The 27,553-nt window shown below is 37.2% G+C and overlaps 1 protein-coding gene across 3 annotated transcripts in view; it reads left to right on the forward strand.

Moving 5' to 3' along the window:
• Ric1 (RIC1 homolog, RAB6A GEF complex partner 1) overlaps positions 1-27,553 on the forward strand; it is an 89,143-nt gene that overhangs the window by 47,588 nt on the left and 14,002 nt on the right. For 2 of the 3 annotated variants that reach the window (XM_036209094.1, XM_036209110.1), the window contains exons 5-17: positions 2,647-2,789; positions 2,907-3,043; positions 5,540-5,631; positions 6,751-6,839; positions 10,770-10,914; positions 12,182-12,230; positions 14,130-14,282; positions 16,395-16,598; positions 21,159-21,197; positions 21,481-21,591; positions 22,810-22,899; positions 23,616-23,776; positions 24,698-24,836. In XM_036209094.1, coding sequence (XP_036064987.1) covers positions 2,647-2,789; positions 2,907-3,043; positions 5,540-5,631; positions 6,751-6,839; positions 10,770-10,914; positions 12,182-12,230; positions 14,130-14,282; positions 16,395-16,598; positions 21,159-21,197; positions 21,481-21,591; positions 22,810-22,899; positions 23,616-23,776; positions 24,698-24,836 — 1,552 coding nt within the window. The remainder of the gene's footprint in view (positions 1-2,646; positions 2,790-2,906; positions 3,044-5,539; positions 5,632-6,750; positions 6,840-10,769; positions 10,915-12,181; positions 12,231-14,129; positions 14,283-16,394; positions 16,599-21,158; positions 21,198-21,480; positions 21,592-22,809; positions 22,900-23,615; positions 23,777-24,697; positions 24,837-27,553) is intronic. The other variant, XM_036209103.1, reaches the window with a different exon arrangement.

Raw genomic sequence — 27,553 nt, forward strand, 5'->3', positions numbered from 1 at the left:
CCATAGGGACCAAGCCAGTAAGCAGCACCCCTTCCATGGCCTCTGCACCAGCTCCTGCCTTCAAGTTCCTGCCCTGTTTGAGTTCCTGTTCTGACTTCCTTCAATGATGGACTGTGATAAGTAATATAAGCCAAAGAAACACTTTTTCCTCCCCAACTTTTTGGTCATGGTGTTTCTTCACAGCAATAGAAACCCTAACCAAGACAATGACTTTCACCTCTGTAAGAGTAGATTCTGAAACTTTAGGTAGTTGGGAGTCTCAGATTTCTCTCAAACTAACAAAAAATTACATTAAAACAAAACTATTACCTGGTCTAATATAAACTTCCTGGAAATTCCCTATACATTGTGAAATGAGAGAGAAGACACTGAAAGATTATATAATCAGCTATTTTCTACTATTACAACCAACATAATTAAAATTGGGAATACTGGTTATAATGTTGCTTACAGGAGCAAAAGTACTGTTATCTTTTATTTTTGATTAAATAAAAAAGTAAAGATTAATACTAAACATGCATCTTTTGTTGTTGCTTGAATACAGAGAGAATGTTTAAAAGATTAGCCGGGCAGTGGTGGCGCACGCCTTTAATCCCAGCACTTGGGAGGCAGAGCCAGGCAGATCTCTGTGAGTTCGAGGCCAACCTGGGCTACCAAGTGAGTTCCAGGAAAGGCACAAAGCTACACAGAGAGACCCTGTATCGAAAAACCAAAAAAAAAAAGAAAAAAATTATAATTATAAGTTTTAATAATTGGTTAATCAGAAACACTATTCTACTTCAAGTTATGTGACAGCATGTGATTACATGCATCATATTTCTTACTAACTTATTGATCATCTAGAACTCGATATCCTAAGTTGAAAAATACCTATGCTTGAAATAATGAATAATCTGTGGAGCCAATGGTGCAATAGTCTCACTCAAAACATACCTGCAGTGTGTTTGTGTGTCTTTTATATGTACTTACAACTAAGGATGATATTCGGAATATTTTAAGAACCAGTACATCATGAAAAGACCTAATTTGTTGGACTTGACATTTGTTCTAAAAATTCAATGATAATTGGGTGGTTTAAGACAAGGCCCATTTTTAACCTTTTTGGAGAAATATTCATTACTTTATCAACTGACATTAGCCATTGTTTAACAAGTTTGTTTACTTTTAATTGAAAAAGATGAATGATATATCTTACATTTTCATGTAGGTAGGTGTGTGTGTGTGTGTGTGTGTGTGTGTGTGTGTGTGTGTGAGAGAGAGAGAGAGAGAGAGAGAGAGAGATAGATTGACTAACATTTGGTGGTTTCCCAGTTGTTCTCCATATTATTTTGAGATGGGATCACTCACTGAGCCTAGAGCTCAACCATTTGCCTAGACTGGCTGGTCAGCAGACTTCAGAGATCCAGCACTAGGTTTACAGATGTATGCCGCCACACGTGAACATTTTAAGTGGGTAGTAAGAATCTCAACTCAGATCCTTATGCTTGTGTCACAGAACAGAATCTCGCCTTCCCAGGGAGAGAGCATTGCAGAGAGTGAGAGACAATCAAACAGCCACATGACCCTGGCTTTATCCAGGCTGCTCTCCTGCTCTCCCAGACCTACAAGGAGGCAAGCATTACTAACTGGGCTGCTGTCTTCTCAGCCCTCATATAGTCTTCATCATTTATAACAGTTATTTTACGACATTATCTGCTAATCCAGCGTTGGGATTATATAACCGTCTATTTATATTGATGAACTTTCCTTTTTCCTCTGGTTCACATTTTCCTAACTCTATATCTGGTCAGTTTTGTTGCAGCGTTGCTTATTGTAATGTAGCGATTATAAGCTCTATTAATTTTCAGTATATTGTCATTACATGTGGCTACTGTTAGCAGATTGTATAGGTAAAGAATTTCTATTTTTGAGAACTTTATTAGACAATGCTAGAGGATTGTTTGTTCTATGTACATTATATGGTTCAGTTTGTCATCCTTTGGTTAGTTACGTCTGTTTTTCCTCTTTAGTGGCATCAATCACATTATGCTGACTCCTTACTCTTCTTTAATTTGTTGCCTCATTATTTCAATTTTTTAATATAGATTAAAAATTATAAACTTATAGACAGGTCACTACCTGTCTATAAGGATTTAATGATCTGCTTTGCTAAAGCATTTAGCTAAAGCTAAAAATTTTGTCATTTTTGTTTTGTTTTTGTTATTTTGTTTTAGGTGACAGTCTCACGGTGCAATTCCTGACTATCCTGGAACTTACACAGTGTATACCAGGCTGGCTTCAAACTTAGAGTTTTAAGTTTTCCTACCTTCCAGATGTTTGGGCTTGCTTGCAGAAGCTTACTCACTGTCTGCCTGCCTGCCCTCCCTCCCCACTACCCCCTTTAATGTCTTCTTTTCTCTCTTTCTCTCTCTCTCTCTCTCTCTCTCTTCTCCTTCCTTCCTTCCTCCTTCCCTCCCTCCCTCCCTTCCTTCCTTCCGCCTTGAACCCACAGAGATCTACCTGCCTCTGCCTCCTGAGTGCTACAAATAAAGGTGTGTGCCATCATACCTGGCTTGTAGAAGCATTTTTTGAAAGCAGTTATATTTATACTCATTGCTTTCCCAGTATGCTTTCTTAAGTTGACGTAAGTTGCTTGCTTCCCCCCAGTTTACAGTCTGTGCTGGAAGATCTCCTTGTGGCGACTTCTGATGGACTTCTTCATCTTATTCATTGGGAAGGGATGACAAATGGAAGGAAAGCCATCAACCTTTCCACAGTACCATTTTCAGTAGACCTTCAGTCATCTAGAGGTACTTATACTTTCCATATGAGGTGGAACCTGTTTAATATATGTCATTTGGTTTATAACCCAAATATATGAAGTAGTAGTTGATTATAACCCACTCTGTTTCCGTATTTTTCATTAGTAGGTTCATTCCTTGGCTTTGCAGATGTGCACATTAAAGATATGGAATACTGTGCCACACTTGATGGGTTTGCTGTGGTGTTTAATGATGGTAAAGTTGGATTTATTACACCAGTATCCAGTAGATTTACTGCAGAGGTATGGATTGTGTGTTCTGAATTATTTTATTTTGCATATATTAATTTTGCTTTGTTATCAAATCCTATGTTCTCTTAGTTTGCTTAATTTTTATTCAAACTATAAGACAACTTTAGGGGGTTATTAACTTTATCCTGTGGGAAATTACTATTTGCTTCAATCTTCTCCAACCCCAACACAAAATCTTCCCATCTTTCCAATAAAGTTAGTTTTAGTAAGGTTACTAGCCATTGTTTATATGATAGTCAGTATGTAAATTATGTTGATACCAAGCTGTAAAATATGTTAATGATTAGGTTTTCCTTTTCTGCTGATTTTTTATTTCCACATATTCTGTGTGTATGTGTGTGCCTTTGCTTATGCACACATGCATGTTTGTATATGTGCAGGGTGTGTGTGCTTGTAGAAGCCAGAGGACAACCTAGGCTGACATTCTCAGTCACTGTCAATCTTGCTCTTTGAACCAGAATCTCTCTGGTCTAGAGTTTACCAAGTAGACTAAACTGCTGGCCAATGAGTCTTCACCTTTGGCACTGGCATTACAAGTACATAACAACCAAAGCTGGCTTTTTACATGGGTTTGGGGGATCAAACTCGGATCCTCATGCTTGCACAGCCAGCGCTTCACTGAGTTGTCACTTGGCCTGCCCTCCATTAGCTTCTTTATACACTTCCCACTTAACCCCAAACATGGTGCGTTAGTGTCTCCTCCGTTCTTTAAATCACTAGGTGTTTATTTAATCTTCTTTAAGAAATTATACTTCCAAGTAGAGAGGACCCTAAGAAAGACACAGGGATCTCCCAACACAGAGAAATGGATGAGATCTACATGAACAAACTGGACGTGAGGGGGGGGGGTAATGAAGGGCAAGGGTCGAGGGAAAGAGAGCTTAGGGGAGCAGGAGATCCCAGCTGGATCAAGAACAGAAAGGGAGAACAAGGAATAACAGACCATGATAAATGAAGACCACATGAGAACAGGAAGAAGCAAAGTGCTAGAAAGGTCTCCAGAAATCCACAAAGACTACTGGCAATGGTTGAGAGAAAGCACGAACTGACCTATTCTGGTGATTGGATGGCCAAACACCCTAACTGTTGTGCTAGAACTCTGAACCAATGACTGATGGAAGCATTAAAAGAGATCCCGGCCAGGCCCCAGGTGGATTTCCGGGAGTCTAGTCAGCGAGAAAGAGGAGGGATTGTTTGAGCGAGAATTGTTGAGACCATGATTGGAAAAGCACAGGGACAAATAGCCAAACTAGTGGAAATGCATGAACTATGTATGAACCAATAACTGAGGGTCCCCCAACTTTATCAGGCCCTCTGGATAAGTGAGACAGTTGATTAGCTTGAACTGTTTGGGAGGCACCCAGGCAGTGAGACCTGGACCTGTCCTTAGTGCATGAGCTGGCTGTTTGGAGCCTGCAGCCTATGCTGGGACACTTTGCTCAGCCATTATGTAAAATTAAATTAAATTATAAAATAAAAAATAATTTAAAAAAGAATAAAATTTAGGATTTTTTTAAATGTAAAAAGAAAAGAAAAGAAATTATACTTCCCACTTAACCCCAAACTGATTGTCAGACCATTAGTGTCTTCTCCGTTCTTTAAATCACTAGGTGTTTGTTTAGTCTTCTTTAAGAAACTTCCATTGGAGCTTTCTGGACTACTCCAGACTGGTTGCTTTACAGTTTGCTTTAACGAAGATATATTTTCTGGTTTTTCTTCATCATCATCATCTCAAGAATCTCTTCTTTTAATTATATATCCTTTAATAGCTATTGATTTTTGACTTTTAGGTAGTAAATGTGTAGGTTTTGCTGCCATTTAAGACCCAGACTAAAATTGAATTTTTCTGTTTTGGTATTCTTTTCTTCTGCTCCCTTTCCCCTCCCCCTTTTGTAGCTCCAGTGTTCCTTATAAAAGAGTTCTGAAGTCTCTCAGAGGACCTGTAGACCTCACCTCCTAATACTCTGATATTGGAGTTCTGGAAGAACTTAAAAACTAGCAGGTTCAAAGTGGAAACTTGGACTTTTCTTTTTCTGTTTCTCTCAAAGGAGAAATGTTCAGCTTTCTATTGGAGTAGAAGTTGAGTCTTTGTTGTCTGTCCACATCGGGAGTGTGCTCAGAGAGGATCCAAGTCTTCTTCTTAACTAGCCTTTGAACCAACTCTACCATTCTTTTAGAGACACCCAAATTCCCAGCCCTTTTGTGTACCCAGTAGTGTGAAATGAGCTATTTCTAAGCATTCTTTACCATTTGTGTGCTTCTGAACTTCTAAAATTTGTTAGTGCCTTCCATTTTTTCTTTGTCTTCACTATTTTGTGCCTCTTGGGAGAAAATACTTACTTACATGATAGTCTTTGTAAGAGATTTCTCATGCAGGTGAAACCAAATGATACCTTGTTAAACTGAATCTTTCATTGAATGAGAATTATTTGAACTACACTAAGTTTAGGGGAACACTTTTTAAACTTTAACTCTTTCTTGTTATAGCAACTTCATGGAGTTTGGCCACAAGATGTTATTGATGGGACATGTGTAGCAGTAAATAACAAGTACCGATTGATGGCATTTGGTTGTGCAAGGTAAGATGCAGACTTTGACTCTGAGTTAAACTTAAAATATCTTAACATACTTAGGGACTTGATTATGCCTGCCACAATAATCAGTCATTTTCATATAAAATATAAGGAAAGGTGTTTTATTATTTTGAAGCAAAGGTAAAGAATAGATTTCAGAGCCTGAACATTTTAATTTGTAAAGTGAGATGAGATGTTTTAAACTGTAGAAAGCTGAGATACAAATAAAAAAGAATAAATAATGTAAAATCTAGAGTCTTAACTGTTAATCCTTTAAGATAATCAGGGTTAATATTGTCTTTAAATGAGTATGTAATTTTATTTAGTGAATATTCTTAAAGCTCACATATAAATTCAATTTTTTGCTGCAATTCATGTAATGGAAAGTTTTAAAATAAAATTGAAACCTGAACACTCTGACTTATGTTCATAATCCTAGCATTCAGGAGGCTGAGGCAAAACCATCAGGAATTTGAGGATATTGATTATAGCTAGGGTTACATAGTGAGGTCCAGACCAGTCTTAGTAAATTCCTTTAAAATGGAGGCTGGGGGAAGCTAAAAAGAAGGAAAAATTTTTATGTTCATGGATTTGATTTGGTCATATTCTATTTACAATTTAAAAATGTATGGTTATGAGTACATTTTCCCTGTGTTTCTCCTTTATCTGAACCTCATAGACATGCAAAATTACATTTGTCTCAAAGCAAGTTGAAGAGGAGGGTATCTGTGTAGAACACACATATGTACTTGCTGTCCATGTTAATGCACATTGTTAAAGTTCATTCTTTCAATGTTATAGATATGGTACTGTATGAATATACCAGTTTATTTTTCCTAACCTCATGTTGCTATGTGTTAAGGTTGTTTCTGTTGTTTTTCAATTATATACAGTAGTGTAGTAAACAATGTGTGTGTTTCCTGTAAGATGTTAGGAATTTCTTGAGTATTAGAAAGGGAATGGCTAGACTGTCGCCTGTGCATCTGTTGAGATTGACGAGATGATTACTAATTACTTACAGAATGGTTTTCTGCTTTGTACGCCTTTCACTGGAGTGTAGACTCCCATGATTATGCCTTTTCTATTTATTTGTCATTTTTTTCACTAAAAGTGTTGTTTTCACAGTGGTTCTGTGCAAGTTTATACGATAGATAACACTACCGGAGCCATGCTGCTGTCTCATAAATTAGAGCTTACAGCAAAACAATATCCTGGTGAGTATTTGTAACATCTCTCTTGATCTGTGAGGTTCAGTTCCAGCACTGCCCCACCTCCAGTGGATGGCTGAAAGCATAGGTAATACTGAACTCTGTATACTGTTTCTCCCTTACACATATAGTGAGTTTTGGTTATAAATTAGGCATAAGAAGAGATACTCTGTATATTAGTTACTTTTCTCATTGTTGTGACAAAATGCCTTACAAAAGCAACGTAAGAATGGAAGATTTGGGAGCTGGAGAGATGGTTCAGCAGTTAAGAGCACTGGCTGCTCTTCCAGAGAACAGGGTTCAAATCCTAGCACCCACATGGCAGCTTACAGCCATCTGTAATTTCAGTTCCAGAAGAAAGATGCCTTCTTCTGGCTTTTACAGGCATCAGATATTCAGGTGATCCATTACATGTAGACAAAACACCCATGCATGTAAAATATTTTGGGAAAAAAGTAAAGGAAGCATTTCTTTGGGTTTACAGTTTAAGGGGTACAGCCTCTCCAAACATGGTGACAAGGAAGATGAAGCAGCACTGGTTACAGTGTGTCTGTCATCAGGAAGTAGAAAGATGCATTCTGGGGTTCAAACTCGTCAGTCCCGGCCATCCTCAAGGAGTCTTTCTGGAAACACCCTCACATATGCCCAGAGGTGTTTTCTCACAGGATGACATGAAGATGAGCCCTCTTTGTAGTTGGAGAGCTTCTCTCCAGGTGCCACCAAGCCCTGTTAGTGCAATAACCCATTTGTAAAATAAACACACAGACATTCATATTATTTAAACTGCTTGGCCATTAGCTCAGGCCTATCATTGTCTAGCTCTTACTGTTATATTTAGCCCATTTCTATTAATCTATACTTTGCCACATGGCTCGTGGCTTACCAGTACCTTATCTCTTTCTTGTCAATGGCGGCGGTTGGCAGTATCTCCCTCCCCCAGCCTTCCACCTCCCAGAATTCTCTTCTCTCTATACTTCCTGCCTGGCCACTGGCCAAACAGCATTTTATTTATACAGAGCAATATCCACAGCACCTTTTATTTGATCAGCCACAGTGTGTACATGTATTGCACTATCACTGTGTGTCCTATAAACAACATAGTTAAAATAACCAACACCTTAAAAATAAGTGAGAATAAAATAGAATAATTAGAACTGAATAGACTCTTTATCTCAAACTTTACTTTTCTTAATTCTTAGGAGTATATGGGTTCTTGGCTTTGTCTACTATACCCTGCTTTAGCAGTAAGCCCTCAAGTATCATAGTACGAGTTAATCTATGATTATATTTTAGATCTTATTTCAGAAATCTCAAAAGGTTTTTAAGGAAAAGAAAAAGAAAAAAGCAAACTTTTTATAGCTGGTGTCCCTTTCTCTTAGCTCAGGTTCTTCAACTCTATTAGAATCTTGGCTGCCTTTTCTCCATTAGCAAATATAGCAACTCACTCTCTTTTACACACACACACACACAAAATAGTTTTTCAGTGTAAACCTATCTTCAATTCTATGTCACCATGCAGTTTCTAAGAAATGACTCAACATTTGTTTTAGGGGGCTCCTTGCTTAAGGTCTTCATGTGGGCTTGGCATTTCCTGGTGTGGTGTGTCAATCTGTTTTTTCTGCTCATATCATAAACTAACAGATTTAATGCCTTTTCTGTTTTAATAGTGCATTTGTTACATACTAGAGTAAAAACTTTTGCAATTTTAGGTATGACAGCAAAACCAGTACATGTTGCTTTTTCATCAGTTTCACATGAGATTTTTTTTTAAAGATTTATTTATTTGTTTATTATGTATACAGCATGTATGACTGCAGGCCAGAAGAGGGCACCAAATCTCATTACAGATGATTGTGAGCCACCATGTGGGTGGCTGGGAACTGAACCCAGGACCTCTGGAAGAGCAGTCAGTGCTCTTAACCGCTGAGCCATCTTTCCAGCCCCCCTTTTATTTTTTTCTTTAAAAGACAAGTCTTTGGCATGTTAGCCCTGGCTGTCTGAAACTCTTAGCCCAGGTTGGCCTTGAGTTATAGCAGCCATCTTGCCTTAGCCTCCCAAGTGAGATTTGTTCTTAGCAAAGTCAACATACAGTTTTTTCTTTCCTTAAGAACTTCCACCTTTTCTCTTTCTTTTTTTTTTTTCTTCTGTTTTTCTTTTTTGAGCTGAGGATTGAACCCAGGGCCTTGCGCTTGCTAGGCAAGCGCTATACCACTGAGCTAAATCACCAACCCTAAGAACTTCCACCTTTTGTAATAACAGCTTTTTCTTGTTCTCGTTTTGTCTATCTGAGCTGCCAGCACCCCCCTTTGTGCTTTATGACCTTAAGAAAAATAAAGGTTACTTGAATGCAAGGCTCTACTATACTGAAACAGCTTGCTTAATTGAATTTTGAATTTTTCACTTGTTGAATTTTTCCATTTAATACTTTGAGGCCACAATTAATCTTGGGTAATTGTTAAGTATGAAAAATGAAACCACAGATAAGGGGGACTACTGTGCTGGTAATGCTCCCAGCTTCCTTTTTATTTCCTTTTATTATTGAGGAGTGAGGGGAAGACACATGTCACAGTGTGCATGTTGAGGGCAGAGGGCAACTTTAGAGAGTTGGTTCTCTATGCGACCATGGGTTATAGGGATCAAGCTCAGGTCCTTGGACTTGGTATGACAAGCACTTTTTCCCACTAGTGTATCACACCAGCCCTCATTTATTTCTTTAGCTATAAAAAGAATGGTTGTGTGCCAGGCAGTGGTGGCACACACCTTTAATCCCACCACTTGGGAGGCTGAGGCAAGCAGATCCCTGAGTTTGAGGCAGGCATGGTCTACAGAGTGAATTCCAGCACAGCCAGGGCAAAACAGAGAAACTGGCTCAACAAAAACAACCAAGAAGGTTGTTTTATAGTCTGTCTCCATTAGTCCTAGTATCCAAAGACTTTGAGTCTACTTCTGCTGTGTCTTATTTCTTAGGATTTATTTATTTTAGGATATTTTACTGAAAGCTGGTGTTTCTTGACAGTTGTTTGTGGAAACTTCAGGACCTGGGTTATATTGTATTTATTTCTTTCAGAGGTCACTTGAGGGCTACTACACTATTCTGGACCATTTGTTGTATTCTCTGTATAAGTGCTTTGGTTTTTTTTTTTTTTTTCAACCACATTAATTATACAAATTATAAATCAGAATGAGAACTGAGTTGATATGTGACTATGGACTGTCAAGGGACTTTTTTTCTGTTCTGTGGAATAGATGAAATATGGAAAATTTCGCTGCCTCATCTACATGGCAGTTTATCTCTTACTCTCCTTTGTACCATGAATGCAGCCTTTATAATCTTGGCATTGCCAGGTATCTTTACTAGATTTCCTCGTGTGGGCAATCTCTGAACTTTATCCTTTGACTTTCACATGCTGTGTGAGTCACCAGTAATGACAGATTCTCAGAGTTTGACAGATGAATTCAGAGGGAGAGTACTTTGTCCTAACATTTGGGAAATTTAACATCATAGTTGTTTCAGTGTGAAAAATCATATAGGGTACTACTTGATGTACTGCCAAAGTAGATATTTGCTCCCAACATTCATTTTTATCATGCCCACTATGTATTTTCACTTAACTGTAAATACTTAACTGTATTTTTCTCTAAGAAGAATGTTTCTGCACCCTTACCCCCATTTTATGGAAGCTGAGAGCTTTGAAGTTTATTACCCAGTGGTAGTTAGTCAAGCTAGTCATGGCAAAACTAGCCTTCACTTCCTACAGTTCACCTGCATTCTGAGGTTGTTCTCATCAGATCAGGCAAACCCTCCATGAACAGAACTCATCTTAGATAACAAGTAGTCTGTGCCATAATACTTGTTCAGATTTCAACATAGAGCTTGTAAAAACTACTGAATATTTCCGAGCAATCTTTTTAACCCTTCTCACTATCTTTTCACAGACATTTGGAACAAAACAGGAGCTGTTAAATTGATTAGATGGTCTCCTGACAATAGTGCTGTAATAGTAACCTGGGAATATGGAGGTCTTTCTCTATGGAGTGTGTTTGGAGCCCAGCTGATTTGTACACTTGGAGGAGACTTTGCGTGAGTAAACAAAGAGAAAATCACTTAAAATTTTTCTTGGTAGCATATAAAACAGAGCTTAATGCATACATTTTCATATGTACACATCAGTGCAATGCACTTTGCCCATATTTTCCTTTCTTTTCACCAAGTAGTTCCTCTTCCTTTATGCAATGCTATCTGTGTATTTGAATCTGGATGTGTACATGATAGAAACATGCAGTATTGTGTCTCTATTTCCCCAGTCCCCACTGCCCTCTCTTATTTCCCCATCTCTTCTTTCTTCCAGGACCACCATTACCCCCTCTCCCTGTCATGTCCTATATTTAGATTCTGCATATGAGAGAAGATGGGATAATCTGTCTGTCTGAGTTTGGTATATTTCACTTAACAGGATCTCTAGCCCATTCATTTTTTCTTTATTCTTATACCAAAACCTTTTGTGAAGTTCAGATTTAATTTGTTGAGAATATGTTGATTCTCCAAATATTCACCCTCCTAAAACTGACAGTTGGTTAAATAAAAATGACTTTCTGGTCCCAAACACTAGGGGAAATACACTCCTTTTTTTGAGCTCAGTTAAGTATATGACTGACTTGCCGGGCGGTGGTGGTGCATGCCTGTAATCCCAGCACTCGGGAGGCAGAGGCAGGTGGAACTCTGTGAGTTCAAGGCCAGCCTGGACTACAGAGCTAGTCCAGGACAGGCTCCAAAGCTACAAAGAAACCCTGTCTCGAAAAACAAACAAACAAAAAAAATATTTAAGGCTGACTACTGGACTTGGTAGCACACACCTTTAATCCTAGCATTCAGGGATGCAGAATCAGGGGTCTCTATGAGATTAAGGCCAGCCTAGGCTACATAGTAAGGCTACCCTGTCTCAAAAAACAGTACTATAAAATATAAAACCAGAAGTGAAAGTTACTGTTCTTTTAAAATAGAAATATGTAATAATGCATGTGTTTCATTTTCATAAACTATTATGTATTTCTGTTTTAAAGGGGCATAGTCAGTTTGATATTTTTTGTTGTTGTTTTGTTTTGTTTTGTTTTTCGAGACAGGGTTTCCCTGAAGAGGCTGTCCAGGAACTCGCTTTGTAGACCAGGCTGGCCTTGAACTCACAGAGATCCACCTGCCTCTGCCTCCGCCTCCCGAGTGCTTGGATTACAGGTGTACGCCACCACCGCCTGGCCTGATTTTTTTTTTTTTTTTTTAAAGCTGAAGCTAAGTGGTATGTGTATTGTGTGTAACTGGAAGATGATCAAGTCAAGTTTCTGTTCTGTTTCAGTTATAGGTCTGATGGTACCAAAAAAGATCCCCTTAAGATAAATTCTATGGTAAGTACTTTCTACTTAAAAACAGGTGTAACCTATAAAATGCAGTTTTTTCCATTTTCCCCACATTGATTTCATAATATCAAAAAGCACTTTTATCTTAGCAGATTTTTTTTTTTCCTATATAGTTCATTTTTGGTAAGTTTATTGGTATGTGTAAGATGGGGTTTGCCGGGTGATAGCTGTGCATGCCTTTAATCCCAGCACTTGGGAAGCAGAGGCAGGTGGATCTCTATGAGTTTGAGGCCAGCCTGGGCTCCAGAGTGAGTTCTAGAACAGCCAAGGCTACACAAAGAAATCCTGTCTTGAAACATGTCCCCCACCCCTCAAAAAAGATGGGGTTTCTTGATCTGTAACCAACATTTGGCCTGAAACTATATAGGCCATGCTAGCCTTGACCTAACAATCTTCTTGTCCTTGCCTTTGGAGTGGCTTTGTCTCGAAAAATTAGGTAGATGACTTCTGATGAATGACATCATCTGGCTTAACACAACATACACACACACACACTCACACACGCACGCACACCTTCACATACCTCATATATAGACACACAAATGTAAGTTTTCATTATAATAATATTTCTGACACTATTAGCCAGTGCCTTTGAATGGCATGCATCAACTATTACTATCAGAAGTTTACTAGGTTGGTATTTGAGCCACAAACTAAGGATCCAAGCACTTATTTAGCTCCATGTTCAGAGAGACCTTGTCTCAGAGGAGTAAAGAAAAAGCAATAGAACAGAATATCAAAGCTCTTCTCTTGCTTCCATGTGTACCTGTGCACACACTGTACACACACAGGACACATACACGTGCTGTGCACACACACAGATGAAATAAACATTTTGTAGCAGTCTGAACCTCACTCACCATTTTCTTGGATTACAGATTATAAATTACTATCTTGAAAAATACTATGATGAAATCTAGTTACAAAATATTAATTCTGATTGGGCTTGAAGAAATACATTTAAATCTTCTCACTGTACACTTCCCAACTGAAGAAACCTCTATCTAGAGAAACCAGATAAGCCAAGACTTTTGTTACACTATTTTTGCTGTGTACAAAGCTGCATCGGTTGTAGATGCTTCTTCCCTGAGCCTCTAGTCGTACTCTGAGTTGTCTTCTATAAGAAATCTCTTTGTATTTGAGAAGCAGGTAAATTAAATTGGAATGCTTTAGAAGAATTTTTCAAATTGGAACCCTGAAATTGAAGCTGAGAGCATTATTTAGTGTTTTACCTTTTGTGTGTGTGTGTGTGTGTGTGTGTGTGTGTGTGTGTGTGTGTTTTTCGAGACAGGGTTTCTCTGAGTAGCTTTGGAGGCTGTCTTAGATATCACTCTGTAGACTAGGCTGGCCTCGAACTCACAGAGATCCACTGGGCTCTGCCTCCTGAGTGCTGGGATTAAAGGCGTGCGGCCGCCGCCGCCACCACTACCACCACTACCACCACCACCACCACCACCACCACCACCACCACCACCACCACCACCACCCCCCAATGTGTTTTACCATTCTAAGTAGAGGGCAATGATGATCATTTCCTCTGGAAATAGATAAGATGTACTAGATGTCTAAGAACCATAAGTTGTGGTTTTCTTATAATTATTTTATGTGTCTATGCATGGTGTGTGTATGTGTGGGCATGCTACCATATGGATGTCAGAGGACAACTTTATGGAGTTAGTTCTCTCCACTCTAACATGGGTTCTGGGGGCAGCTCAGGTTCTCATACTTCCACTCCAAATGCCTTGACTTGCTGAGCCACCTTTCCAGCCCCGGGTGTAATTGATCCTTGTCTCTGGTATTTGTCATGGTTTCTCTGTTTGCAATGTTTAACTGAAGTTATAAAGGAGATAAAAATAACTTTTTGTTGCTTTCTCTTATTTCTTCAAGAGCTGGGGTGCAGAAGGCTATCACTTATGGGTAATCAGCGGATTTGGTCCTCAACACACTGAAATTGAGTCTGACCTCAGGAGTATAGTTAAACAGCCCAGCATTTTGCTATTTCAATTTATCAAGAGTGTACTCACTGTAAACCCTTGTATGGTAAGTAATTAAAACTGTGGGGTTTTGTTTGTTTTGATTTTGTTTTAATGCCTCTTAGCAGAATTTTAGAGCCTTTTCTATGAACCACAGATTTGAATATAGTCCTAAATTAACTGTACCTTCGTTGTATATTTTCTGTGATTCATGTACTTCTATAAAACTTATTCCAAAATCTTATTTCTGAACATTTTTGTTTTATTCTTAAAAAAAATAAATAATACCCCAAGCAGCCTGAAAGAAGCAGTATTTACATGTAAACTAATTTGGATAATTTAGTCTTACTCTGAGTAAGATTTACCAAAGTGTATTACATTTAGATACTATTTAGAAATATTACTAGAGGCTCCACAGGATTTAAAACAAAACAAAACAAACAAAACATTCTAGGTGGTTGGGGGTGGCTTCCTTGGTAAAGTGTTTGCTTCACTCACATGCATGAGGACCTGAGTTTGATCTCCCACCCCCATTGTAAGGGTTGAGCATGACAGTTGTGCTCCCATAATCTCCGCTCCAGGAAGGTGGAAACCGGAGTCTGCAAGCTCCATGTTCAGTGATGGACCCTGTCTCGAAACATAAGGTGGGGAGTGATTGAGGAAGACCTTCACTTGACTTAACACACATACACACTTGATATAATAGCACACTCTTGTAATCCCAGTGCATAGGAACCTGAAACGAGAGGATCACAGGACAAAAACAAAAGAAGACAAGACAAAAAATTCTGTTTTCATGAAATAAAGGCTTAAACCAAAGAGTACATTAGGACTCCAGAACTTGAGTTGTGATCACATCTGGCACAAAAGTGTAGCTGTGATGTAAAAACAGCAATGTCCCTTTTACTCATTCAGCTGTAAATTTTAAGAAACTCTTTGAAGAAAATGTCTAAGAACCTGCTTTGTAAAATACTGCCCATAATTACAATAGAAATATTTTGTAATATTTGTGATAAATATTACAGAATGTAATATAAATGCAACATGAATTTTCCATGTTTACATCTCTGAATTAATATATATTATATGGTTATGTATTTTAATATTCTACAGTTATATGCTCTGAGTACATATCTCAGTACCTATTATCAATAGCTTTTTAAAGATATTTGGTGTAACCAATTAATTAAAGTTTACAACATATTAAAAATTAATATGAAAATAACACAGATCTCAGAACTCTATACTATAGTTGAAAATTAAGGATTCCCAGAAAAACAAGAATAGAGTATATTTCCCGCCACTCCCCCTTCCAGATCATTTTAAAATATCCCTCTGAGGCTGATGGGATGGCTCAGGGAGTGGGACTGGATTCTGAATCCCCAAAACCTACATAAAAGCCAGGTGGTCATGGCAGCCTGTCTGTAATCCCAGCAGGAAGGAGGTAGGGATGGGGATTCCAGAGCAAGCAGGCTAGTCTAGTCAGAGTAACATGCTCCAGGTTCACCAAGAGACTTGCTTCAGTATATAAGGTGGAAAAGAGATACTGAGGAAGAGACCTCAAGTCAACCTTGGGTCAACACATGCACACATGCAAACACATACATACATGTACAACACACACACACACACACACACACACACACACACACACACACAATAAAAATAAAAATAAAGCACCCTTGATTGTATTTTGGACTAAATGGGAAGGGATAGGATACCACTGTCTGATTTTGAATTTAAGAAATTTTCCCACCCTGAGAACACTGGCCCTCTAAAAACCAGGGCACAATGAACTTAAAACAGGAGCTATTGCATTTGTCTGAATATCCATTAAAACTTGCATGGTCAACTGTAAACAATGTGTACTTACGTGTAGTTTTTCAGGTGGAGTTCTTATAGCACCACCATTTAGATTCTACAGAAAGAAACTGTTCAAACATTTATAAACTTGGGCATTAGCAAAACACACTCTATAAAAACCTCATTTACAATAGAAATCACTAAATTATTGGCTCTTTTCTAAATATAATTACGTAGATTCTGTCATCTGGAGAAAATCTATATTGAGATATGGTATACATTCAATATTAAAACTAAAACACAGCATGTTACTTAATTGTCCCTACTCAATGCTGAGTATTTTTGTTTCCCCTTTTGCCCTTCTTTCTCTTTCTAGAGTAACCAAGAACAGGTGTTGCTTCAGGGAGAAGATCGCTTATACTTGAACTGTGGAGAAGCCTCACAAACCCAGAATCTGAAGAGTTCTTTGGCATGCACTGATCATATGCCAGATCGGGGGAAGAGCCCATTTGCAGATGGAGGTCTGGAGTCTCAGGGGTTAAGCACTTTACTTGGTCATCGGCATTGGCATGTTGTACAGGTCAGTGTTCATTTACTGACCACTAGTGACTCGTTCATTGGTAATGTATCACTTGGGATCAGCTTTTAATTATTTCATTGCTGTATTATCTCTCAGTGCTTTTTTTATGTTTTCCTTGCCCTTTTTTCTTTCCATTTGATACAGAATATATCCCCACCATTAATAGTGTCAAGAACTAGAAGTTTACTTCTTTTCCCCTCAGTAAAGATAATTTTATTTTACTTTGAGCCTCTGTTTTGCTTCCTCTAGCTCTGTGGATTTGCATAGCCTGAAGTATATCCATTGCATAGAGAGTAGTGATTTGACCAGTGCCCAGTCCAGCTGACTTTGTAATTTCAGTGGTTAATCACTGAACAGTGGACCCAAATTACAAACTTCTGAACGTTTGAGAAACTTGATGTTTATAATTTTATTATTATTTGATGTTTTTCCAGATTATGGTTTCATTCTGACACCATATTTAAATTAGATTCTTTTAGCAATTTTGACAGATTGATATTTGATATGGATTAATTCTGAATTTTGATGCCAATTAAGATTAATTTGGTATAGTAAGTAAATTGAAATTTCTTGGAAGAAATTTGTATGCATAGTTTCAAAATCCTAAACATTTTTCTTTCTCCTTTTGCTACTAAAGCAGATCAGAGCCTTTTCTTGGATTAGTTTTCTTTAGTCAGTTTCTTCATTTTCTTTTTCCTTTTCTTTCCTTTTAAGGTAGGATCTTGCTGTTTAGCTGGTCTGGAATTCTTGTCTCGGCCTCCCGAATGCTGGGACCATGCATGTACACTACCACCCTAGCCTCTTTTCATCAGTCTCTATGTCCATACTTCTTTGCCTTCTCTGCTTATAGCTCATTAGTTTACTTGAGCTGTCATGTTATTTTCGGTTGGTTTTGAGTGAAGATGATGAAAGACAGAAAAATGGTCATATTCTAGGAAGGGTTAAAGGAGGAACAGCTCCTGCATTGACTGGTAGTGTGCACTAAAAGAAAATGTATTTAACACTCATGAATAAACTCATGGAATCGAGCAACGTACAGACCATTGGATAATTAGTAACTTTTTTTAAAATATAAAACTGCATCAGCTACTTCCTTGACTAAAATTTTCCACTGCTCCCTTCTCTCCTATAGCCATTTCTCTGCTATTTTCATTTCCCCATACTTTGAACTATTCATTCTACACTGACCTAGCATCAATGCCAGTTCTGCCTAGCCAGGTCTGTGTTACCAGAGAGCCAAGTAGAGCAGAGGATCAAAGAAGGTAGGTCTGGAACTAAAAAATCCATCAGGCAATAACAAAATTGAATTTCCTTCCAGCTCAAAAATTCAGTGATTCTTAGCGGTCCCTGAGGCCTTCCACTAACCAAGCACACAGCACCGACTTTAGGACTTTGGGTAGCAGCAGGGCTTGTTGTTGTCTGATAGCTAACTGTACTCATTTCCAAAGATGAGATTTCCAAGTGTGGATTTACCTAGTCTTTTCCTTTCCTTATCCACCTCTGTTCTTTTAGTTTTAAATAAAGATAAAATGGTTTTGGTAAAATAGTTGTTAGATGATTAATTTATTTACCATAAAGGTAAACAAGTGGTTCACAAAAAAGTAAGGTAAAAATTCCAAAACTATTCTGCTTTGGAGACCTCATAAACCCTAATGAGAAAAAAAAATACTTTAAAAACTTATAAAAATATAAATAAAAATACCACAGTTGTGCTCCCAAGACCTTTACATTGTAATAGAATTTCAGTTTCAAATTTCATAGAATTTTGAGAGCTGGAAGGATCTTAGAGGTCATGTAGCCCAACTGGATCTGTACATGAGGAAACAGAAGCTCAGAAAGTTACTATGACTCATCCAGCATCACACAAAGGGGTACTGGCCAACCTAGCCTTAAAACAATCTACATTACAGCAAAAAAAATCCAATGTACTTTAAAAGTCCAGGGACTGAACGTTGAATCATATAATTGCTATTGACCTTGTACTGAAATTTATAATTTGCCCTTGTGGCCTTTTTTTTTTTTTTTTTTTTTAATTTAGCATTGCTCTGCTCTTTGCTAACACTGGAGCCTGGCAATTGGGCGCAGAGTGACAGTGATCTTTCTGGGTAGCAGTTATATAGTGCTAAAGCTTTGCCTCGTAAGCTTCCTAGTCATGTCGACTGCTTGGAGAAATGAGGGGTGTGCTTTCATTCCCCTTCCCTCTTATCCTCTCTTGTGGGATAAGACCACATTCCCCATTAAAGTTGATTTGTTTGTGTGATTTCTATTTTGTGTGCTTACTAGATAATTTGGAGTTCATCTAATAAGCTCCAGCAAATTCTGTGCTTTCTGCTCATCATCTGGAATACTGAACTATTTTTTGTTTGTTTGTTTGTTGAAGCCTTCTGTTTTATACAACCTAACTTCTAGATTAGAAGGTTTTGTTAGTTAAAGTGTCTCTATCCAAACCAAATGCATATACACTGTTAGAAGCAAAGTTAGTAGCTGGTAGTATAGACAATGGTTTTTTTTTTGTTTGTTTGTTTTTTAATTTAGTTTTCTTAGTTGCAAATTTAGAAAGTACTGGTCATTGGTTTCTAAGAGGTCTTTATTATTTTAATGTTCTAAGGCTACTGATTTTATACTTAACCTGTCTCTAATTACTTTGAAAGATTACCTGTCACAAATGTGGGAGGTAAATATCAGGCACTTCATTGGGGGAGGTTAGTAGTGAATTTTAAAGGCTATTTTGTTTATAAGTGATTTACTTGCCTTCCTCTAGTTTTATCAGGTATGGAAGATGTGGTATTTGGCAAAGATCTAACCTAAATCTTTTAGTCTTATTAGTTAGACAACACTAGTCTAAGCTGGAGAGTTTATCAGGAAAAAAGAAGGAAAACAGGTTCCATTTAAGAGGATTATAAGAACAGTGAGAGTCCGCTCTGTACCTAAGCACTGTCTCCTGGTGATGTGGCATGACTCCTGTGCCCTGACTTTATGTCTCAAGTTTATTTATTAGCTGCCTCTTTCTTTCCACTATTTCTAACACAACATTAAGTATATAGGACAAAGTTCAGATGACACATAGCTCAAAAAAAGGTGATACTAGGAAAAAATACATACTTTGTTCTAGTCATAAAATAATTCTGACAAAATTTTAAAAAACCATTAATTTTAACTGATATTTGGGTTTTGAAGATACATCATTTATAATTTGTATGTCATAGACTTTTGAAGGTTAAAAGAATAGCTTTTTTTTTTTTTTCGTAAAGATATACATTAGAGTGATAATTTGATAAGCTTTTACTGAGCCTTTGTGTTGGAATCACTTTTGCAGTGACATGCTAGCTCACATATCACATTTCATAGGAATGAATGAAACATCCAAGTTTGCAGATTATGGGTTCTTTGATTTTTATTTATTTTACCCAGTGTCATTGATAATGGGCTGCTTGCTCTGGTACACCTGTTCCATTCTTTTTTGAATAATTGAAAGCTATTAATTTAGATTTGTTTTTAAGGTGACGTACTGGATAACTGCATACTAACCCTTTATGAGTTAAGTTTATCAAGAGTGATAGAAGTGCTTTGGGTATATTGCTTTTACTTGATTCTCTGTTATTACATAATTTTATTTAATTTGATTATACGTTATGTGGCTTTCTGATTTGGATTTGTCTTTTGATATGTATCTGGCTTTTTTGAGTCAAATTAAAATAAATTTGAATAAATTGAAGTTCTTGTTTTAGGAACAGAAGACTCTTCCGTTGTTCTGTTTTTCTGTTAATTCATACTCCACTTCCTCCCTGCTCACAAAAGCCAGTTAGTAGCCGAGGAGAGACAAAAGAGTCTGTAGAGCTAAATCTGACTTCACATTGTAACTCACAGAATTTTGTCTAAGTTTGAAAGTTTCATACCAGGGATACAATGACACCATGAACAAAGGTGTACACTAGATATCATGGGTGCTTCAAAAGGAGACTTAATATCTGTACTATATAAGGGTTCTTGTGGATCAATGAAGTTGAACAGCCTAATAGAAAAACATAAGCATATCCATACAGGTTTGTAGATGCATCTCAAGAAGTAGGATAAAAAACAATCCAGTTTCTATTCTCAAGCAACAGAATTTTTGTTTGTACTTACATTGATTGATTTAATATGCATTGCTGTTTTAATCATAACAGTATAAAATTAATAAAGCTTTCCAGTAAAAACCAAAACTCTTGCTGAAGCTGTCATTTGTTTGGGGGTGGTCTGTGTCAGCAGACAGACTATAGTCTGCAGTTTGGGGCTGCCATCGTACAAGCCTCTTTGTCAGTTTGTATTGAGTTGAGTATTAGAAACAAGTAATGCTTTGGTGGAGGGAGGAAGTGTGGTGTCTAAACCTTGAAATGATAAGATAAAACATGTGAAATGTTGGTTCATAAACAAAGGCTCAATTCCAAGGGTTCTGCTTCTAAAGCCGCTACTTGGCACCGTAAACATGCAGGAAGCTGAATCTTATGCTGTGCTAAGTTAATGTTGTAAGTTGAAGTATATTTCCTAAGTCTCACCAAACTGATATGTTATTTTCTATAGATTTCCAGCACCTATCTAGAAAGCAATTGGCCTATACGGGTGAGTTGTTATTTTGTTGGTGTTGTAATAGTCATTCTGGGAGTTGAGCCCTTGTGGATTTATAAGAGTGAAATTTTAATGCTTGATCTGCTGTGGATTGCCTCTACACTTTTGTCAAATATGGCTATCAATATTTGCATTTTTAATTTAGCATTTTATATTTAAATCACTTAGCAAACATTTATGAGTAGTCTCTTCGCCTTCTATTTTGTTAAGTACTTTGTACCTAATAAAGTGTATGTATTTGTAGGAAAGAGGTTTTAATTTTTTTTTTTTTAAACAGTTTTCAGCTATTGATAATCTTGGACAGAATATCGCTGTTGCTGGCAAGTTTGGGTTTGCACATTACTCTTTACTCACCAAAAAATGGAAACTTTTTGGAAACATTACTCAGGTTAGTGGGTTTTTTGTTTTTTTGTTATTTAAAAAACAAAAATACATTTCAAGATACAAAGCATAAAAAAGGAAAAGAAACTGATAGTAAGGCTGGAGATGTAGCTCAGCTGTAAAGCACTTGCTAGATTCACAGGTTCTGGGAGGAACAGAGATGTGGGCAGAGAGACTTGACGTTTGATAATTGCCAAATAATCAGTTTTGATAAAATATTTGATAAAAGATCTTGAATTGAGATAGTTGGTTTTTATTTTTTGTTAAGATCATTTACAAATGCTGGGAGATGACTCAGCCATTTGTGGTTTCTATACAAGCAAGGAGACCTCAGTTTAAATCCCCAGAGAGGCCATGTAGATTCTGGGCGGGAATAGCAAGTCACCTGTAATGCCATCCTTGGGGGGTAGAGCTGGGGGATCCCTGGAACAAGCAGCCTGGAGAAAGTAGCCATATTAGTAGCCAGCGTTGGCTTTCATTGAGAGATGCTACCTCAAAGACTAGAAGAGCCATCAAAGAGTATTCCAGATATCAAACCCTGGTCCATATGCACCCTCCACATCTACACACCCATATATATGTACATACATAACATTTAACAGGCACATAAACATGAAAAGAAAAAAAAAAAGATTAGTAACAATAATTGTTTAACTTAGAGTTTAATATTATCTTTAAGATTGAGTTATCAGATGTGGTGAGACTAAATGTCTACAAAGTTAAAAATCATTCTGTGTGTGATATGTGCATTTGTATAGCAGGGAGGGAGATGGAGGGTCAGAGGGTGAGTGAATTAGATATTATGAAAAGAAACGAGGAAAATTAAAGTAGGTGTCTTTTGTGTATCAGGCACTTTAAAATACTTTTTGAATCTTAGAAACCCAGTTAGGACACTAATACTACCATTTGTTAATGGATTGGGATTCAGGCACTCATCTGAGGAAGAAGAAAGCCAGAATGTAAAGCAGATTGTTTTAGATGTAGGAATAATTATGCTGCTATCTGGTATTGAGATATTTTGAATGACACGGGCGTTTCTTTATAGGAATATTAATTTTTTTAAGATAGAATATGGTGCATTATTAATAAAGGCCCTGAAAAAATAATTTAGGCAAGAGATAATGAATCAGAAAAAAAATGTGAGCTTTCTAAGAATATTTTGTTACTTTATTGAAATTTTGGGTAACATAATTAAGGTAAATACATCTTAAAATTTTCTTTTAAGGAGCAAAATATGATTGTGACTGGTGGCTTAGCCTGGTGGAATGACTTTATGGTCCTTGCATGTTATAACTTAAGTGACCGTCAAGAAGAGGTAACTTTTTTTTTCCCTCAGAAATAATAGATTTTTAATTTTGGAGCTAAGCAGAATTTAATTTTACGTAGACAATAATCCATTAAAAACTAAACATTATTCCAATAATTTAGCATATTTCAGTAATGGAATTACTGTTTTAGGTTATTTGTGTTGTTTTTTTAAGGTGACAGTTTGAATTTGTAAGATGACCTTTTATATCATAACACCCAAGAGGCTGAGACAGGAGGATTATGAGTTCAGGTCCATTGTGAGCTAAATATTGACCCTGTCTCAAAAAGTAAATAAACCTTAAGAGGATAATCTTTTAGCTAGTAGGTAATCTATAAAGATTGGTAATAAAACACTAGAAACAAAAAATATATAAGTATGACTGTTCTTAAGGTTAGCTTTATTAATTTATTGATTTATATGTTTTTTTTTTTGAGGAAATGGTAGTCTCATTAGTCTGGTTTGAGTACACAGATCTGAAACATGGTCTCATATTACAATTACTCTTGATCACATTATCTTTGGTTATTTATAAAGAATTAGTTAGCCAAAATAAAAACATTATTTATTTTTTGATAAATCGTTGGTAATTCTTTCAACTCCTATTACTTTAAAGTGAGTTGGAGGTGGGGGGTGGTCTGTACATAAAAATATGACTGATACCAAACATTCTTGGGAACCATCTTTTATTTTTGTGTATTTCTTTTTTTTTCTCCTTCCTTCAGCTCCGAATCTACCTACGAACATCCAATCTGGACAATGCCTTTGCTCATGTCACGAGAGCACCAGCAGAAACTTTACTGCTGAGTGTCTTCCGGGACATGGTGGTGGTGTTTAGAGCAGACTGCTCAATATGCCTTTACAGTATTGAAAGAAAATTCGATGGGTAAGTCGTAACATGGAATGAGTCTCTTTCACTCCTGTTTATGTTTCCTCTGTTAGGTTTTCTAAAAGCCTTTCTCCATCCTCATATTTTGTTTCATTATAATGGGTTTTGATGATATTTAAGTAGTAGCTGTGTAGAAAAGAGAAAGTACTTGTACTACCTGCTTGGGCTTGTCTGGGGCGGTGCGGGGGGGGGGGGGGCGACATAATTTACCTGAGATAAATCTTATATACTTTTTCACAATTTATAAGTAAGTGGCTAATAACTATCCTACTCTCCAGACACATGGAGAAAGTGAAGGTGATGTTCTTAGAAAGACCATCTAATCCCTGCTGCAGTAGATGTTGTAGTCAGCAGCACACAAACTAAAATCCTGCTGCATTACATGTAGCCTTATATTAGTGACATCTAGTCAGCATACAGCATATAGGCTATACTTCTTGGGTTTTCTTTTGTTCTTAGAAGTATATTTGTTTAATAAGGACATGAATTGTATATTTGCTGAAGTACTATGAGGGGTCAGTAATACAAAGATAAAAAATTAAGACATTACTACTTCAATAGTTAAACTTTTGCCATTTTACAACCAGATAGTTGTCCCTGCCTGCCAGCTTCCACCCCAACTTCTTTATTTCTGTTCATATAGCTTCTTCCCTGCTGCTGGTTTTGGGGTATATTTGTGTTGTGGTTTTGTTTTTCCTGCTTTCTAGCATTTTACTGCCTTTCTTGTCGTATTTCTGTATATGTTCCTTAGGTCCCTCAACATTAATAATCCTGACAGAAGGGTATTTAGGGAGGAGAGGGCAATAGGGAGAAGACATTGGGGTGTGCTGTAGACATAAAATGTGCTGTAATGGTGGCTGAAAGGAGAAAAAAAATAGATGAACATTATTGAGCTATGAACATTTTTTGTTTTTACAGTTCAAATATTACGGCTATTGTTCAGGTTCTTCAGGAGGTCTCCATGTCACGGTACATTCCTCATCCTTTCCTGGTAGTGTCTGTCACACTGACATCAGTGAGTACAGAGAATGGGATCACCTTGAAAATGCCACAGCAGGTACAGTGCATTTCAGAGTTCTTCAGAGTTTACATTTCAGTCTTTAGTGTCTTAGGTCAATATTAGGCCTGTTTGTCAGCAATTCAGGCCACGTGTCTGCAATGTACCTTGCATGAAACTGCTGAGTTTTAGTGCCAAACAAACCAGTTTCTGGTCAACATTAAACAAGTAATTATACATATATCAACTATTCTGAGGGCATATACTAGAACCTGATAGTACTCTGTATAATCAGTCAGAGGAGTTTTATATACCATTTGAATTGAAGCCTGGAGCAGCAGTAGGAGTGTTCTGAGCAAAGAAGAGGAAATTCAGGCAGTCATGCAAAGGTTTACAGACAAGAGACAATATGATGAAGTCAGAGGGATAAAAGATTTTAGTGAGTAGAGCCTAGGGTATGAGAGAAGATAGGTCTTACAGATAATTTTAGTAGCTTTAGACTTTCATTTCAAATCTTAGAGTTTATTCTCTACAGAGGAAAATGAACGTGGAACAAAACTTCATGATTGTAGTGGTGTTAGTGGCCTGAGCATAGGGAGGGGGAAAGGGAGACACAAAGAAGGAAAATGAATTTAGCATGTAGGAGACTGATGGCAGTTAGGAGGGAAGAGAAAACAGAATCCCCTAGTTTGTGGGAGTAGTAACCAGGTACAATGGTGCTACCAACACCTGGTTGTAATTGTTTCCTATTCCAGGGCTGCTTCTGCTACCGCAGAGGTTTCAAAACTTTATGTCAGCTGGGAACCTGTTAGCAAAGGGAAATTCTTAAGATGGAGATTTGTCATCTCTTCTCTGCTCAATCCCCCTTTTTCTTCTAATTTAGGTATACATTAAACTTTAGCATTCTCATAAAATTATAGAATTTAACTGCTTTATTGGAGAGCCTCTTCCCACCGCAGTTAAAATTGTTATCAGCTACTATTTATAAGAATTCTGATTGAGAACAGCCTACTCATTTCTCTATTATATGGAATAATATAATTCACATTACCAACTATGTCATACTTGTTCTATATTCATTTACTGTTCTGGTCTCCCTCTTGAACTTAATAAATTGCTTTCTTCCTTACAACACAGCTCCAATTCCATCTGTAAGCTCTGTCATAGTAACCAATTAGTCTTGTTTCACACATTCCCACTACAAGATTTCAAGGAAAGGTGAGAATTAAAGAGTCGCCATTTTATATCAAAAGAAACTACTGATTCAGCAGTGATCGTTATTGGATGAAACTTGACCTCACACCCAAGCCTTAGATATCAGAGTATCGTTAAAAGTAGGGAAGAAACAAATTTAGTCTCTTTCCTAAGTTGGCATAATAGGAAGTTCATATGAAGACTTTTTACCAAAATCATTGAACCTAAATTAATTAAGTATCTAGAATCATCTTCCATTCTCAGAAATTACAGAGATAAAGAATTAGTGTAGTTCTACCACAAGGAAGAAGACTGTCAGTCCATAGGTTAGCCATACATGAACCACCCGATGTGGTGTTATGAGCTGCATTTATGAAGGAAATGCGGTCACCGCTGTCTTAGTTCTCGTCTAGTACTGTGATAAGACACCGTGACCAAGGCAGCTTTCAAGAGTTTAATTAGCTTATGGTTCTAGCGGATTTGAGTCTGTAATGGAGGAATGAAGGCAGAAAGCTGCTGGACAGCAGCTGAGAGCTCACATCTTGATCTACAAGCAGGAGGCAGAAAGAGAGAGAATGTGAATGAATGAATGAATGAATGAATGAATGAATGAATGAATACTGGGAATAGTTTGAGCCTTTTGAAACCTTAAAGCCTGACCATAGTGACACAACTCATCCAGCAAGGCCATACCTCTTAAACCTTCCCAAACAGTGCTATCAATGGGATCAGGCATTCTAATAGAGGATGGGGCCATTCTCATGCAAACTACCATATTGCTATGCTACAGAAACAAGCCTTTAAGCTTATTTGTACCTTCATTGAAATCAGCTATTAAGAAGCACTATTGTAATAATTAAGGATAAATATGAATTGAGAGAGAAAAACCAACAAAATTATTGTTTCATTAACATTGTAGTTTTAATGTAAATGCCTATACATTTTAGGATTGGATATTAGGTATCAGAGAATAGATGGCATAGTATTTTGCTTTAAAATACCTTGACAAGATTTAGAGAGGGAAAATCTTTGTCAGTCAGATCTAGTGGTGGTGATCAGTAGCGTCATTAATAAGGGGTGGAGCAGTTTGAGGGCTTTATAAAGAGATGTCTAACTTAGTGACGAGCAGATTAAAAAGTTGAAATGTAATAAGAGTTAGCCTGAGACCACGGCACTACAAAGTAAGTCTTGCTTTTATAATCATCATCCTTAAAAACAAATAATGAGACTGATTACAGTCAGATGCCTCTCATGAAAGAATCTAAGCTCCCTGTTAAACTCCATAGACTCCCATGTAGGATCATCTGCCAGGAATCTTGTAGGGCAAGAAGGTATTTTGACTTTTCTAAGCTTAGAATTTTGAGCATACAGGTAGCTCTTGTTTTTTAAAAACATGTGAAGTTGCCCCAGAGTATTATTATAATCATTTATAATAATGTGAATAAAAATATTAAGACTGTTTAGTAACAATAGCCACTTTGTGAAGAAAAGACAAATATAGTCTTCTATGGAAATAAGTGAAATATAGTGGTGAAATCTACCAGCTTAAAATGAAGTGAGGAGCTAGCTATACGGCTCAATGG

This window comes from Onychomys torridus, chromosome 1 (assembly GCF_903995425.1).
Source record: "Onychomys torridus chromosome 1, mOncTor1.1, whole genome shotgun sequence".
Lineage (NCBI taxonomy): Eukaryota > Metazoa > Chordata > Mammalia > Rodentia > Cricetidae > Onychomys > Onychomys torridus.